Source organism: Leopardus geoffroyi, chromosome A1 (assembly GCF_018350155.1).
Source record: "Leopardus geoffroyi isolate Oge1 chromosome A1, O.geoffroyi_Oge1_pat1.0, whole genome shotgun sequence".
In the NCBI taxonomy this organism is placed as follows: Eukaryota; Metazoa; Chordata; class Mammalia; order Carnivora; family Felidae; genus Leopardus; species Leopardus geoffroyi.
Window position 1 is genome coordinate 115,209,623 of NC_059326.1, and position 17,852 is coordinate 115,227,474.

Below are 17,852 nucleotides of genomic sequence, written 5' to 3' on the forward strand. Positions count from 1 at the left end.
AAACAAGATCAAGAGAAGAGGTAACCACTCTGTTATGCATCACCTTGAGATCTCCCTTAAATCATGTATACAAAGCACCGGGCACAATGGAGTTTCTCCAAAAAAATGTTGTTTTCTTCCCCTTTCCAAAAGCTACACTAGAGTTCTCAGGTCCGATTCTGCCTCAGTCATTCTTGGCCATGATAGACCAGACAACCTCCTCACCCTCTGTCCAAAAGCCTGACTTGGCAAAACTGGGATGACAGAATGGAGATTAACAAGATGCATGTAGAGAGCTGCTGGGATAAGAGGCGGTGGGGGGATAGAGGTAGTTCCCTTCCCCAGGCAAAAAGAAAAAAAAAATTTTTTTTAACAAATATACCTTATTACTATTCCATAAAAACTCATCTCTGCCCAGATAAGCTAATTATGTCTATAGGTAATCAAACCTGAAAACTTTTAATCCAAAGAAATGGTTCTTTCCTTTCAAATAACTGCTTATACAACCCAAAAGCAACTATTCTGTAATTAAATAAATTAAAATACAACTCAATCTTTGCCCAAATCAAAATCCCATAATAAAATATTATGGGAAATAAGGCAAGACCAACAACCTATTAATTGATTAACAGTAACAAAACAAAACCCCCAAAGGAACAGAAATACAATCAGCCTGATTAGAGCACAGGACCAAAAGGCTCACAGAGCCCCCTGCACACTAGCTTTGCTTCATTCAGGTTCTTTTCAGGCCTACCTAAGACAATCAGTGGCTAGTACGGTACCACTCCAACTGACTCTGGACATTGTCAGAGACCTGTAAAAGTCTTGATATTATCTGTCTCAGAGAATGTTGGAGCAAGTTCATAGGAGCTTCTGACAAAGCTCTCTAGTTGACCCCAAAGGCCAGAACAAGGTCTCCTTACTAACCCCAAAAACAATACAATAGTCCCCTTAATGATGTACCCATCAGGTCTCACAGTCCAGCTAACCACTGTTTAGGGCTCAGACTGCTCTAGAAAGTCACCAAATCCACTGATCCTGGGCCCCTACAAATGCAGGCTAGGCTGTCAAATGCTAACTGGGCCCTTGCCCTTCTTGACACTGAACATTGCTTGGTTCTGACTTCTTGCCTAAGCACCATCCTCATAGAGGTTCTTCCTCATCGCTCCATTCTCTCAAGCAGCCAAATGAGTCTTTCTCTTGCATCAACCAAGGTAGAAGCCCCACTCTCAGCCTGGCTCAGAAAACTTGAAGACATAGAAGAAATGTTACCTCAGTTTCTCTCTACAACTTTCCCATTTACCCTTGTTTTTTCCTAACTTCCGCTTCTAATTTCCAAGGCTCATCATATTCACCAGGCCAAGACTTTCCATCTGCCACCTAAACAATTTTGATCTGCTCTCTGGGATTTCAAATCTCTATCAACATTGATTCCTTTTTCTTCTGCCTTCCAACATACACAAAAGCTCTCTCTACTCAGCTTTAATGACCATGCCTCTGGGAAAGAAGTCTTTCCTTCAGGTCCCTTCCTCTATGATCTTATTTACCTCTATTCCTGTCTGGGAGTCCTCCTACACCATAAGCCCTGGCAGGCATTCAGTGCCCACCATGTTATCTCCACTATCAAGCACTCTATCTTGAACATCACTGGAACATACAACAAGTATTACATGAAATAGACGAGCTTTTTGATGTCACGGTCTCTGAAATTACTGTTTTAGTTCTCTTCGTTCACTTATTCTCTAACACCTCAAACCTAGGAATTTCTATCATCTTTCTTCATTTCCTCATCTTCCATTCATAGCACAGCCCCTGACTGGACCCAACTATACACTTATAGTTTACACTTACTTACATCTTTAGTTCTACTGCTTTGCTAGCTCTCCTCCTCATCTCTTCTCCCACCCTCCCTCCCGCCGCCCCCTATCTCTAACAGAGGGGACACTGCCCACCACAACCATCCCATTATTCCCTATACATCCTTCCTCTCCAGCCAGGGAGATGTACTCCCACTCTGAGGTCTCTGTTCCTGTCATCCCCTCCCCCTCCACTAATGCTTCCTACCTGTCCCCTTCTCTACCTCATTTCTACCTCCTCTGAAGTTACCAATCAATCCCTACCTCCAGTGCTATGCCAAAAACAGGAAGGGAATAGGTTCCTGAAAAGGGCCTCTCATTCCAGCTCCAGGCAACCCATGAGAGCTAATTCCAGCCTTGGTTAGTCCCAACTTTGGAGACAGCCTAGATAGTCTTAGCCAGCAAGGTGAGGCCAATATGAGAGAAATAAGGGAAGTCAGAGGTACACAGACTGTCTGAACTAAAGCCAAGCCCTGGGCATGAGGGCTGGGACTGGCTTTAGCAGCTGGTTTTCCATTATCCTTACTCCCAACTAAGTTTTTCATTTCAGCCAGTTTGGGTATCCCGATCTGAGTGCTGAGGCTGTGCTATTATGGTAAGGAGACTTTATTAAACCTCAGAAAGAACAGGTAGATGGAGGAAGCAGAGAAAGGGGAGGATAAGGACCTAGGTTGAGCATTAAGCATACAAATGCTCATTAGAAAGCGAATGGCCAACAGCTGCTCTCTATCACCACTCAAGTACAGAGATTGCAAACTGGACCCTGGCCTACCCCATCCTGGTAATGGAAGGCCAAAGCCTGGGCAGAGAAGCTCTGGTGTCCCTGCAGAGCTCAGCCAGCTAGCCTCAAAGTGGCCTCAGCCTTGGGAGTGACTGCCATGAAGGTCACAGGCTTTTCTGTGCTGCCTTCCACCTGTTCCCTCAGGTGTGAGATTTGGCTGCTGAGGGGCAGTGACAAGGCATCCTAAAACTGCCCAAATGGGAAATGAGGGTTCTCTGAAATGAAGAGATCTAAACTGTATTCACGCAACCTTCTGGTGCCTTCATGTATTCCGGCCCACCATCCACCATCCTTTTCTCTCCTACTACAAGGTAATTTGGAGACTCAGAAATTGTTCCTACAGGCCTCAAGAGGTCTGGCATCCTGTTATGCCCCAAGCAATTCCCCTGACAAATTCTTATTACCAAGGTGCAAAAGAGATACTCAGAGCAGAGAATGTCTAACAAGGGCTCAGGAGGTGGCTGTAGTGAGGGAGATGGGCCAGAAGTACAGGTAGAAGAACAAATAAACTTCTCAAGGAATCCCCAGAAGCCTTGAAAAGTTTCAACGTGGGGAGGTGGGGGGGAACGGCACTGTGCGGAATGAAGTAGCACCAAAAAGAAGCTCTGTTGAACATCTCAACCTGAAAAGTTGCTAGAGATAACAACTTGTGTTCAAGAAAGCATAAAGACTACCCCACTACCCTGTTTCCTCTATCCAGCCCCTGTTCCACCTTTCCAGCACTGCACTTGAACCAGGGAAAGATCAACAGAGGCCCATTGCTATATACTTCCCTTCTCAAGAAGTCCTACTGCACCACTCTGATGCGACACAGGAGTTTAGGTATAAAGTGCCCTTAACTAATACTACCAGTCACACAGTGCTCATGGGCCTAGAAGTGTGTGTGTGTGTCCCCTGCATGTGAAGGATAGGACACAAGCCAAGTCATATGCCTGTGGACCACCCTAGTGAATGAAATGACCCATAAGGAAGATCTCTCCACACTAGGGGAGGAAGAGAGGGTCACGTGCCTCCCAGCCAGAGCTGGTGAGAGGGGTGGCAGAAGGCACTGGCAGCTTTGCCCTTGAGTCTCACCTCAAGTTGTGGGATAGTAAAAAATATATATATATCCCTGGTTCCTGACAAAGAGCTCCTAAAATGCTTGGAATTTACTGAGTGACAGGATTATGTTTTGTTATTCCCGAATTTATGCTAATGAGATGACTCTTGGGATTGGGGGTTGCAGGGAGAGGAGAAAGCAGTTTTGGGTAACTTTAGGATGGAGGCTGGTCACCAGGAAGACCAAGTCATGATTAAAGAATTGGAACTTTTAGACGCATCTACTAACCTCCAGGGAGAGGAGGGAGGGTTGGAGACTGAGTTCAACCACCAATGGCCAATGACTTAATCAATCATGTATAGGAAACTCAGCCCCCATAAAAGCCTCTCAACAACAGGGTCCGAGAGCTTCCAGTCTGGTAAACACGTACAAGTTCTGGGAGGTAATACGCTCACAGATAGCACAGAGGCTCTGTGCCATTCCCCCCAAAACCTTACCTTGTCCTATGCATCCCTTCCATTTGGCTGTTCCTGAGTTGTATCTTTTTTAAAAAAGCCAATAAACCTTGGGAATGCAAGCTAGTGCAGCCACTCTGGAAAACAGTATGGAAATTCCTCAAAAAACTAAAAATAGAACTGCCCTATGACACAGCAATTGCACTACTAGGCGTTTACCCACAGGATACAGGTGTGCTGTTTCGAAGGGACACATGCACCCCCATGTTTATAGCAGCACTATCCACAATGGCCAAAGTATGGAAAGAGCCCAAATGTCCATCGATGGATGAATGGATAAAGAAGATGTGGTACATATATACAATGGACTATTACTCAGCAATCAAAAAGAATGAAATCTTGCCATTTGCAACTACGTGGATGGAACTGGAGGGTATTATGCTAAGTGAAATCAGAGAAAGACAAAAATCATATGACTTCATTCATATGAGGACTTGAAGAGACAAAACAGATGAACATAAGGGAAGGGAAACAAAAATAATATAAAAACAGGGAGAGGGACAAAACAGAAGAGACTCATAAATATGGAGAACAAACAGAGGGTTACTAGAGGGGTTGTGGGAGGGGGGATGGGCTAAATGGGTAAGGGGCATTAAGGAATCTACTCCTGAAATCATTGTTTCACTCTATATGCTAACTAATTTGGATGTAAATTTTAAAAAATAAAGGTAAATTAAAAAGCCAGTAAACCTAACTGTCTTCCCAAGTTCCTGAGCTATGAGTAGTTCTAGCAAATTATCAAACCTGAGGTGGTGGTTATGGGAATTTCCAATTTATAGCTGGTCAGTCACAAAGACGGGTGGTCTGGAACTGGCAACTAGCACTGGAAGTAGATGCAATGGCACTGAGACCTTTAACTTATGAGACCTAACATTAATTCCAGGTAAATGGTGTCAGAATGGACTTGAAATTTTGGGACGTGCAGCTGGTGTCTGAGGACTAAAGAATCACACAGCCCTTTCCAAGCTGCAATGGGCCAACGGCCTCACAGAGACAACCCTACAGAATCACCCAGACCAGAGTCAGGTGCTCCTTCAGACAGATGTCCAGGGCCTGCAGGAAATCAGACTCCTCTCTTAAATACTTGAAACAGAGTAGTTGGTCTACTATAAATGAGGTTTTTAAAATTCAATTCCCTCCTATTGCTCGTGCAGATCTGAAATGATCTGACCAGATGGCTGGTGCTCTATAATTTTTGGATTGCTCTCATCAGTTGTTGATGATTTGGATTTTTTTTTTTTTTTTTTAACCCCCTCACATGAATGTGTTCCTGCACAGGCTTCCTGCATGCTCCCATTAAGAGGGCTCTTTGTGCTGATGCCAATATTTCTGAGGTTCTAACAGCCTCATCCTAGAAGTCAGCTTGGGTCAATAGTGAGCCCCCAGTTTGAGCTTCCCTGAGCCCACATGAGGCCAACAAAGCAGCACTGGCTCATAGGGAGGACAAAGGAGCCCTTTGCTCAGCCTGCCTTGTCACCTCCACTTCTCCTTCAGGTTCCCAAGGAAAGAAAGGCATCAAATGTTTGTTTGTTTGTTTGTTTGTTTTTTAATGACAACTATAGTTACTTACTGAGTATTTCCTATGTGCCAGGTCCTGGGTGTAACGTTTTACACATGTTGATCTAGTTTTAGTCTCACTCCATCTCTGGGAAGCAGACAGATGAGTAAACTTAAGTGCAAAGATTCTAACCAACTGATGAAGAACACAAAGCTCAAAAAGAGAACTTCATGGGGTTGGAGATTTAACATCATAAAATTTGACCACTGTTCCACTCTAATCTCAGGGATACAGAGAAGGCCCTAGCCTCCCCTTACCCTCCTTTGTGCCCTCAGCCTACACAGGACACTTGCACCAGGACATCCCAAATACTCTAGTGCCCTTTTCTGTCTCTGTATTCTCTGTGAGACTGTAAGCTACTAGAAGGTAGGGGTCATGTTTCATTAGCTATTCAGATAGACAGTATGGCACAGTGGTAAGGAGCTCAGGCTTAGGGCCAGACAAAGCTAGTTTTGAATTCTGACTCTACCACTTACTGGTCGTTTGACTAAGTCACTTCTTTTTTTTATTATTATTATTTTATTATTTTTATTTATATTAGAGAGAGAGAGAGAGAGAGAGAGAGGGAAAGCATGAGTGGGGGAGGGGAAGATAGAGAAGGGTAGAGAGAGAATCCCAAGCAGGCTCTACACTGTCAGTGGAGAGTCCAACACAGGGCTCAAACCCACAAACTGTAAGACCATGACCTGAGCCAAAGTCAGACGCTTAATCAACTAAGCCACCCAGGTACACCTTGACTAAGTCACTTCTGAGACTTAGTTTTGTCTAAAAAAATGAGGGTAGTTATAACACCTGCCCTCAAAGAATGCCTGGTACAATCAACACTCAGTAAATGTGAATTATTATGTGTATCTCTGGCTACGAATATAGTGCCTGGCACAAAGTAGGATCTCAGAAATGGCCAGGGAGCAGACTCCACCACACTTGGCTGTGGCCAGCTTTCTGTGATAAGAAGTACACAGGGGTACTCAGGGGTCCTTAGCCCCAGGACAAATTTCTGAATTGCCTGCCCAGAACCCATAGGACCTGCCAGCTAACAGCTTTCCTCTGCTTGCTTCTGAACAGCTGATGCTGAATCCACACTCAAATGCTTGCTGTGCCTCCATAAGGTGAGACAGATCCCAAAATAAACCAGAAGACAGAGAGAGAGAGACAGGAAAATCACTTCCAGGAACAAGCGGCTCACAGTGAGGATGCTGACAGTAATAACAGAGGCAGGCAGACTTCTGGAGGGTGACCTGCAGTTACTCTAGGGCTCCATGGATGGGGGACCCAATACCCACCCGACCTGGTGGGAAGGCCCATGAAGTCATGGGTAGGTCTTCTGGTGTACTAGGCCACAGGAGGCAACCTGGAATCTACCTTCATATGAGCCCAGGCCACATATCCCAGTATGCCCTCCGTAGAGGCCTGAGGACCACAGAGCTGAGGTCCTCCCTTCAGAGACCTGAGGGGTCAGAAGTTACTGAACTGGGGGTAATGTCAACAGAAACTAGCCATTTTCTTCAAAGTCCCCAAAAGATACTCCATCATCTTCCTGGGCCACTCCTTGAATTTCAGGCAGGAAAAGCTGTGCTAACCCTTTCCGCTCCCTCATCAAAAATCTCTGTATAAGGAGAGAGGGAGAGCATTTCAGGACCATAGAAGTCTCTCTTCTCACCTTAAGTTCTCTTCCCCCATCAAAGACCAGAGAGGACAGGAAGCCTACATACTCAAGCACCCTTACCGGCATCCAATTCCACAACCAAGTTGAAGGGGTAGCACAAATTTACCATCTAAAATCAGAACTAACTATACTGGGTGATATCTTCATGTCAAGAATCCTCACAACAGGCAGAGCAAGGCATTTCCCCCATGTCACCAAAGGGGAAACTGAAGGGGAGAAGGATTCTGTGACTCACCCAAGATCCCCTAAATAGCAAAGCTAGGATTTGAACCCAGGACTGGCTAAATCTAAAGTCTGTTCTCCTAACTGCTAAATTATACTACCTTCCCATTCATCTACCCATCAAACAAGTTCCCAGAATTGGCTACATTCCTTTTAACATTCCTTCAGGTAGCTGTGGTGGAAATTCCCAGGCAGCATTCAGAATGTGGTGAATTAAATATTACACTCTGACTAAAGCCAAGTGCCAGCTATCCACACAGACCACTGAGAGGTCAATATCCTGCCAATAGACACACATACAAAACCTTTGCAACATACAAACAGAACACCTCAATCCTGGACTGGGGCCCAACGAAGTCTCTACCTCCATTGGTCTGACTCCATAGTGCCACACTCTGAATCACCTCACATCACACACTCAGGCCAGAATAAACTTCTCACCTAACCTTCCCTCACTCCTCTTGCTTTGATGGTCAGGATAGGCAAAAATACTCTTGGGATGGGGCAGGCATGACTAGAACCAGACCTGTTTGCCCACTGAGATGTGGGGTCTGAGTGTTGTGCTCAACTACAACATACCAGCCTTTGGGGCAAGCTCAAGGAAATTTGGTGCAGATTTTACAAGAGGGTCTTGAGAAACTAGGAGGCAGAGGGTGATGTCAATGGGGTATCAAGTTAAATGTAATGGGGTATCAAGTTAACTGTAAAAATAATGTGTTCCATTCTAATTCTCCAGGAGGCGTTCAGAGCCCTCTGCCTGCCCTTGTCACAAATGCTCTGGCTCTCCCTCCCCAAGGCTAGAGAGAGAGGCTCTTCTATTTAAGTATTAATACAGCAACCCCACTGCCAGATGGCTGGGCAAGGTCCCCAGGTCAGAACTTTCATGCTTGTTTTGCAATGTGGACAAGGGTCTTGGAGGGTGCCACAGGAACAGAAAAGGTAGGACTGGGGGCCACGAGACATTGAATTCCACCTGCTCTAGGCACTTGCCTGATTAGAAGTGATTCGAGCACTTTTAACCTCATAAAACCAGTAGAAACAGTCCATATGTTCCACACCCGAACCCATTGAGTCTTCTTGTTTCGGTCCTCAAGGCCCAGCGGACTCAGTTCTCAATGAAGGTGGGGGAGGACAGTCAGAGGTTAGATCTGTTCAACCCAGTACCTCTATTCCTAAAACCTCCTTCTACCCCCTATGCCATTACTTCCTACTTCACTTCCTTGGTGTTTTATCACTCTTCAATGGCACCAACTACCCTTATGCAAGCCCAGTAGGAGTGACAGTGCTACCACAAAGTTGGCTGGCACAGTAAATGCTGCCCCTGCCAGCACAGCAGCAATGGGGGCAGTGAGGACATGGTGATGAATATTTGCATGGACTGATGAAACTCCCACTGTGGCAGCTGCCAGGGCTTGCCATCCACCTTGTCACAGTGAAAAGTACAAAAGCCTACTCTTGAGAACAGACTCAAGTGTCATCATAGTGTGGTTACCGTCAAGAATGGCTGGGACTAGAAGGACAAGGGTTAAGAAGGTGGGTCTAGGCTCTCTTTGGTCAATGGCATAGGACAAGTTAGCTCAATGAGTTAGGTCAATGAGCCAATGTTTTCATAAGACAATGAAGATCATCACAGTTACTACTGTGAAGACTGAACAGAATTATGCACATGAAGCACCTAACTCAATACCTGAATATAGTAAACACTCCACGAATGCTGGTTACTTTCTAAGCAATGGTTCCAGGTTCTTAAAAGGGCTAGAAAGTTGTTCCTTCTGAGGATGCCCCATTTAAAAACCAGGCCAGGACCAGCCCCTGTTTCTTGGCACAAGTTCCTTTAACAACAGAATACTCCTGCCCCTCTTCGGTGCTCAGTACTCTCCTGTGAACAATATTTCAGCAGCATTGAGCCGAGCAGCAGAGCCTAAAATAGCATTTGCAGAGTGAGGCACATGTCACTGCCTCTCCTGTGTTTCAGAAGAGTGCAAGGAAAGAAAGTTTTCAATCACTTGCTCAGAAAGCTCGGCCACCCACCACCTGCCTTCCTTTCACGGCACTCACATGCCGCAATATCTGTTCTGCTGGAAAATGAAAGTCCCTAAGCCCTGCAGCAACAGCCATCACCCCAAAGGACCATACTGTTCCCCTCCAGTGGGCCAGAGCCTCTGCTCCTTCAAAGCAGCCCTGTGGGCACGAAGGACATATGCACTTAGAATCCAGAATGTGTTTCACATGGAGCTGGGCTTGGTACCTGGCCGAAGGGCCTGCCACTCATGGGTTGGGTGAAACACCTCCAGGACCTCAGAGTCCAGCTCCTCTTCTGCCGTGGTTTCCTTTCTCTCTGCTTCTTTGGTGCTGCTCTTTTCTGGGCTGGTGAGCGCAAACTCCTTCAGAGAAAAGAAAACACAGGGCGTGACCCACCAGAACTAGGCACGAGGCATAGAGAACATGGCCTGGGTTGTATACTCTTCTCCTCCATACTCCTCCCCTCTCTAGCCTTGTTTGGACCACAATGATACAGTTAAATGAACATAGCATGTGTTATACATACATAGCACTTTTGTACATACCTAAGGAAAAACTCCACAAAGTTCAATACTATCTCAAGGAGGTTAAGGGAACATACTGGGAAGAAGGGTTGGCAAAGGAGACAATAAGAGACTTCTACTTTTTATTTTCTATGCTACTATACTGTATGATGTTTAAAACTCCTACCTATTGCTCTTACAAATAAAAAAGATACATTAGGGTACCTGGGTGGCTTAGTCGGTTGAGCATCCGACTCTTAATTTCGACTCAGGTCATGATCTCATGGTTCATGAGATAGAATCCCATGTCGACTTCTGTGCTGACAGTACAGAGCTTGCCTGTGATTTGCTCTCTCCCTCTCTCTCTCTCTGCTCCTCCCCTACTCATGCTCTCTCTCACTCTCTCTCTCTCTGCCTTTCCCCTGCGCACACATGTGCTGTCTCTCTCTCAAAATAAATAAACATTAAATATATATATACATATATATATATATATGTATATATATATATGTATATATGAAAAAACACATATCAATGGGAGAATAAATCCTCAAATAGCCACCCCAGACATACAAAAGATACCAGCTGAGGCCCAACTGATTCCTATGCAGTCCAGCAGGACACAATAAGAGCCTGGCAATTCCCCAGGGTGCCTACAGGGCATAAATGACCACTTGGGACATAACAATCCATGGTGAAATGGCTGCAAGTGGGAAGCTGGGAGTATGGGAGGGAGGAAGGAGGCCACAGCTGAAAACCTCTTCCTAAAACCTGTTTCCTTCCACCCCCTGGAGAGCATGGAGGATTAATGAGATGGTGTCTGTGGAGCATCGTGAGCTCAGGAGACAGAGATGCAAGATAAATACAAAGTATTATTCATTTTGCTCCTTCCCAGCCTCCAATTCTTCGTGTCCAATTTTTAAACCTTTCTTGCATAAAAGCAGTAAGGCCTCTGGAAAATAGAACCAGAGGGTTCTAGAGCTCTGGCATAGCAAGAAGGAACCCACACTAGTACACCAGGAGGTTATTTCAACCTTCCCGCCTCCCAAGTCTTCCCCTATTAACAGTGAGCACATTTCGTGAATTCCTATGAACTCAAACCTGTTCAAGGAACTTGACACACATCTCATTTTGGCTTCCCAATAATCCTAACCTTGCATGAGAGGCAGTAATGCATCTCTTGCAAGCAACACCCCAGCTCCAGATATGCATCCCCACCTATCTTGTCCCTCAGGGTCTGATCTTTAATTAGATGTCAGAGGGAAGGGCAAGGTGTTAAAGTATTCATGATAACAATGTAATGCCCCTCCAAGGGTTTTTAACATTTTAACAAGAAATAAAGGCATGAAATTCAGATGACAGGATTTCAAATCTTGTTAAGGACCAGGAAGGAAGAGATCTTGGACAAGAAGAGGCCCTCAAATCATATCCCAAGTAATGAGAGGCCAAGACTACAGCAATAGTAGTTAAGAACTTAAGCTCCACATCAGATAACCTGAAGTTTGAATCCCAGTTTATTGTGACTCCCAGAAAGTTACTTAATTTTCTAAGCCTATTTCCACATTTGTAAAGCAGAAATACTAATGACATCTAACTCATACATTAGATGAGGAACTATCTTGTAAACCACTAGACCCCAGATACATGGTAGCGATTACTCTTACTACATGTAAAGACCATCACAGGTTCCAGGTTGAATGAGTCTGTACTATGACATCCAACAGTGACTACACACTGTGACATTATTCAGGCAGGTCAGGTTTTGGTTGTGGTCTCACCTGTGCAGCCTGGCTGTCAAATGCCTCCTACCTTCAACTTGAAGCTTGCACAGATCTGAGCTCAAAAGAAAGCTAGGAGAAGAGTAGACATGCTTGGGAAACTAAAGGAAAGACAGAGTGGCAGGAGACACTGGCCTAAAGCCAGATTTCCTAAGAGCAGGCTCTATGTGAGTCTCTTTCACCAATGTACCCCAATGCCCAGCAAAGGACTAAGTTTGTAATCCAAGAACAAAGGAATGAAGAAACGACCCTGTCCCACAGGCAGGTATGTCTTCTGGAGGCCTTGGACTGAGGAAAGCCCAAAGTAGCCACGTCTACTAGAACCCAGGCACTAGCCCCACATTGCAGAACAAAGAATACCTTGTCTACAAATACTCAAAACCCATGTAATCCAGGGCCGAGCCATGCTGGCCAGCCTCTGCCATAAGCACCACACACTAGACCATGGGACTAGGAGAATATAAATAGAATTTACCTCAGAAGTATGGGGGTCAAATGCCTCCAGGGGCCAGGTAGGGCCAGCAGTAAAACAACAGGTTGTTGGGGGGCTGTGAAAACTGGAGCCCTCCTGCCTTGACTAAGGAACGCAGCTGCTACTCAGCTGGTCCACCACTGCCATGAAAAAGAGAAAACAGAAAAACAGATGATTTTTACATAAAATTTTTGTATTTTAGAACACTAAGACGGCCAAACTAAACCTCTCTAAGCTTTAAATTGCAACTCTTGCTTTAGTCTATTAGTCAGGTAACTGCTGGCAGGTATAGCTGTAAGCAAGCAACCAAATCCTTGTCACTAAGAGAAGCAGTAAGAGGCAATAGGAATGGGAATGATGAAAACATGGCAGAAAACCCTTCAAACACTAGGCTGGGGGAGTGTTCATTCTCTTTCTCCACATTTCTTTCAACATTAATAGATTCAAGATGGAGACCGATGAACCACTGAGCCGCATGCCTCAGGCTCTAGGGAGGCTAAATACTTTCACAGTAATCCCACCACTGCTGAAAATGTTTTCTGACCTTCTGGTTGGTGTCACCTTTGAACCAGATTTTAAGCGACAGACACACATACACAGATACACACAATCTGCCATTATTTTATAGTACAAATCTGTTTTTAGTAGGGGTGATAAAAAATTGGTGCTCCTGTGATCAGCTCACCCTATTCACCAAATCTAACTCTGAGCAACTTGGCACTGTTTGCCCAAATCACATCTGACAAGCACTGAGGGAGTCAGTTCAAAAGGGGCATTCCAGGAAAGGTTTTGAGGAAAAGCAGCATCATGGGGATGAGACTGTAACAGTAACAGCAACTACCATTTGTAGCTCTGGGCTAAAGTGCCTTCCATGCCTCACAACTCACCCAAGTTTCATCTGTGGAGCACAAATTTTATTCCCATTTTATAGATGAGGACAGGTATCGGGCCTGAGCAAAAATCACACTGCTGAGAAAAGCAGACAAAAATTTAAGTCCAGGCCTGCCTGTCTCCAAAGCCCATGCATGAATTTTGACTCACTTCTGTGTTTCTGTTCTTAGTTATGTATCCTAATGGCTATGCCCTGCATACTGAGGGAATGAAGGGGCAGGGGGGGAAGGGCACACTGAGATCACCTTAGCACATCTACCAGCACACACCCCCACCACCCCCACCCCCTCAGGGGAAAGGGAAGGCTTTCACAGTCCAAGTAACAAACCACAGTCCCAGAGAAAGGACAAGCAAGACTAGCCTCTCTCTGCCCGGGGAAGAGTTATCAACAGCAGATAAAGACCAAGGGGTGAGAGAAGCCAGCCAGCCCTTGGTCAACAAGTAAACCCCCCATGTTCTGGTGCCCTCTCAGCTGGCTTCTCAGGGCTCCCTTCCATACTGAAACCTCAGCACTCTTTTCCCTGCCACCATCACTCCAAATACCAATCTCCTCTCAACTGACTGGCAAGAAATCCAGCTAAGGTGTTAGCTGACAACAGCTTACCATGTCTCACTTCCTTGCACTTGTATCTGAGTAAGAGATTCTTAAAGACCAAAGCCTTCAAGATCCAGGAGAATGAATGAATCTCTAATGGTAGGCTGACAGACGCTGTGACAGAGACAGACTGCCATGGCAATATTTTGGGCTAGGACCCTGACTAACAAAGCCCTATATTAAACCATAAAAGCAGACACCCTTTTACTGAAAGTAACAGCTGACATTTATTGACCATACTCTGCCAGTCCCAAAGCTAGGTGCTTCATATATATTTTTATATATACATACAAATCACGCATAATCTACATTAAAATCTTAAGAGGGAAGTATCAACCCTATTTTACGGATGAGAAAACAAAGCTCAGAAATGGCCAAATTGCCAAAGTAGGGGGTGCCACTTACCAACGGTCTGTGCTCCTTCCACTGGATTCCACTACCCCCTTCATACTCACTACTTTTTGAAGGCCAGTATACTACACAACCCCATCCCTTCAGCATCCACACTGCTCCTAAGTTGTGGCATCTCAGGGAGGTATCACAGCAGAAGATCGTACCCTGATACACACAATCTTTCCTGGGTAGCCATTAACCTGTACAAATGCCTTTGGAGAGGACAATTCCAGGCCACCAGGACCTCTTGCCTGGACTCAAGGCTCTGAATAAAGGATCATAAACATCCCCAGCTACCCCACCACCCATTTTCACTGTTGTAAAGGTGGCTGACTGCATAATTTGGATTTTAAATGCCAACAGGGCAGCAATTTTTACGGTATGAGAGAAAAGATGCTTCAAGTCCTACTTGTGCTTAGCACATGATGAAAGATTATGACAAATGGATACAGCTTAGGAACAGACATAAGGATAAAAGTAGCTTCTGTTGATGAAAGTCAGTATTAACATTTTTCTGAGACTAGACTCAATAGAGCTAATATAAATGGGCCAGAATAATTATGGCTCTGAAAGCTCATCTATTTGGTTGGACTATTATCCAAAAGGGACTTACTAACACACAGTCCTTAAGCAAATTCATCAGCACGTTTTTGTTAATTGTGCATCTGCTAAAGCTCATCATGGGAAGCACCGGATCCTCATGAGCTGCAGGTTGAGCGGGGGCGGGGAGGGAGGGGAGTACACAGCCCTGATCCCTCCAGACACTTGGGTGCTTTTCTGGTCTAGGCTATGACAAAGACAGCCCCTAACTCAGGCTGTGGCCAGTCCCACCCTCAGGGGCCAATGGAATCTCATCCTCATTATCCTTGAGGAAAAGGCCGAAAAAAACTAGCACCAGTAAGATCTTAGAGAACATTAAAAGCTCAAAAGGATTCGTGACTCCTAACTGTACTTCCTCTTCTGCTCCACAAAGTGAGCAGAAAGGCAGAGAAAAAACAAATGACTTCAGAGAGAAGGTGGAAGCTTGCCATGAGCCAGAGGTAAACCTCAGCTGAGCTGGATTGCTATTAAATTCATCACAATTGTCATTTGCACTTCAAGGCCCTCCGCTCCAAAGCCTTCAACACTTACCCAACATTTAGCAGGAGACCCTGGGGTTGAGGAAGGTGGCCAGGGGAAGTGGAAACTGTCAGAAAGCTGACAGTCAAGGCTTCTCAGGGGAAAGCAAAGAGGAGACACTGGGAGCTGGTGAAGGGCAGCTTATTGCTGGGGCCAGCCAGGCAAACGGGGCCAGGAGCCTTAGCATGCTGCAGCCAGGCCAAGCTCAGGGCTTTCTTGGTCATTCTACTCCTGCCTGTGACAGTGACAGAAAGCCTAAGCAGTGAGGTCTAGGTTAATGAAGAGAGGCTTAAAAAGAAGAGGAAGAAAAAGGACAGAGGAAAAGAGAATGGAGAGACAGAGACAGATGGAAAAAGCACAAGGAAGACAGGAGTAGAGGAAGAAGCTGAGTCTTACTTAGTGCTCACCACACAGGCAACCAGCTCCTGGGGAGAATCCTAATTTTCCCAACTCTGCCACAAACTGGCTGAATGATCCTGGCCAAGTTACTTAATGTCTCTGAGCCTCAGTCTCCTTCTGAAAATGAGGGATAATAACTGTAGTTGTTCACTTCTTAGGGGTTTTGGAGGGATTAAATGAGAATACATAAAAAGCACTTACTAAAATAATTCGTACATGATAACCTCATCAACATTATCAGTATTACCATATCATCATCCTATTTTCTCCAAAGGGAAACTATGCCATGAGCTTCCTTCCTTCCTTTCTTTTGAGACAAAGTGTGCATGGGCATGAGAGTGGGTGAGGGGCAGAGAGAAAGGGAAACAGAGAGAATCCCAAGCAGGCTCCACGCTGTGAGCACAGAGTCAGACCCAGAGCTCAAACTAATGATACGGGGATCATGATCTCAGCCAAAACCAGGAGTCGGACACTTAACCGACTGAGACACCCAGGTGCCCCTATGCTATCAGCTTTAAACAGAGGCCAGAGGACTCAGTGGGGTGGGGAGGAGAGTACACATACTCCTTGCCCCAGTGCTAACCACATTCCTGTAAGAAAAATAAAAGCTCACCCTACTCCCACAAAAGCCTTGGTGGCATGGAGGCTTTCTTGGAGCCTACAGGGATTCTTCTATTTGTGTTAAGAAATTTACCGGGTTCTGATGACTGAGGCAGAAGGTGAAGCAGGAAGCCATCAGCAGCCCGAGCAGCATTCCCAGAAGAGCCATCCTAGAAGGGGGCAGGCCCTGGGGAGGCACAGTTAGAGACCTGAGGAATGTAAACAAAGAAGACAGAAGGTAAACAGGAAGCTGGTGCCTGATCCCCCAGCAATGTGATTCCAATGATGTCATGTGTTCAATGGATATCAGACATTTCCTGCACATATATATCAAAGGTCTTCCTTCTACCACAGGAGAAGATCTAAAGAAAGCTTCCAGCTACCATAAGGAGTCCAGCCACTCATGACCAGATACGCCTTGGTTGGAAGCAGAGAGCCAAGCAAGACTCTCACGTGAGATACAACAGTTGGGGTCCCTTCCTTCCTCACTATCAACTTATTGTCAGGTTGTACAGGGTGATATTGGCTATGATAAGGAGAGAAATAAACTAACCAATTGATTTGTGTATCAAGAGACATGGGTCCAAATCCTCATAAGTCATCATAACCGTTCACTTCTAAACCATGCTCACTATTGTATCTGAAAAGAGATGCCATCAGTATCCCATCAACCGGCAAAGTTCCATATTCCCAAGCCATGAAGTCTTACACATCACTTTTCAAATGGCCCAACTATCCGAAGTACAAGCCCTAGTAGCTGTTAAAATCAAAACAAAAGGATAAAAGGATATCCCATGTTCATGGATTAGAGACTTAATATTGTTAAGATGACAATATTACCCAAAGCAATATGCAGATTCAATGCAATCCCTATCAAAATACCAAGGCTGTTACAAAAATGGAGAAACCCTTCTTTAAATACATAAGGAATTTCAAGGGACCCAAAGTAGACCCAAAGATGTAGGAAAAAAAGAACCAAGTTGGAAGACTCATACTTCCTGAATTCAAAACTTATTACTAAGCAATAGTAATCAAAACAGTGTGGTACTGGCATAAGGGACAGATGTAAAAACCATTGGAATAGAACTGAGGACCCAGAAATAATCATGTGTACTCAAATGATTTTCAACAGGGTGCCAATACCATTCAATGGGGAAAAAATAGTCTCTTCAACAAACTATTCTGGGACAACTGAATAGCCACATGCAGAAAATGAGATGGAATCTACCCTTTTGTCATGTACAAAACTTAACTCAAAATGTATCTAAGACCTAAATTTAAAAGCTAAACTTTTACAAGAAAATATAGAGGAAATCTTCATAACCTTATATTTGGTAGTAGTGTCTCAAAAATGACACCAAGACAACAGGTGATTTAAAAAAAATAACTAAATTAAACTCCATCAATATGTGAAAACTTTTGTGCCTCAAAGGACCTTATGAAGAGATTGAAAAGACCGCCAAC

General features: G+C 44.9%; 1 protein-coding gene across 3 annotated transcripts in view; it reads right to left on the bottom strand.

Annotated features, from left to right (window-relative positions):
• The window catches only part of SIL1 (SIL1 nucleotide exchange factor), a 217,923-nt gene that overhangs the window by 149,883 nt on the left and 50,188 nt on the right, over positions 1-17,852 (bottom strand). For 2 of the 3 annotated variants that reach the window (XM_045445509.1, XM_045445519.1), the window contains exons 2-3: positions 16,483-16,597; positions 9,865-10,000 (exon numbers count right to left, since the gene is read on the bottom strand). In XM_045445509.1, the coding sequence (XP_045301465.1) occupies positions 9,865-10,000; positions 16,483-16,557 (211 nt within the window). In that variant the 5' untranslated portion in view covers positions 16,558-16,597. The remainder of the gene's footprint in view (positions 1-9,864; positions 10,001-16,482; positions 16,598-17,852) is intronic. The other variant, XM_045445499.1, reaches the window with a different exon arrangement.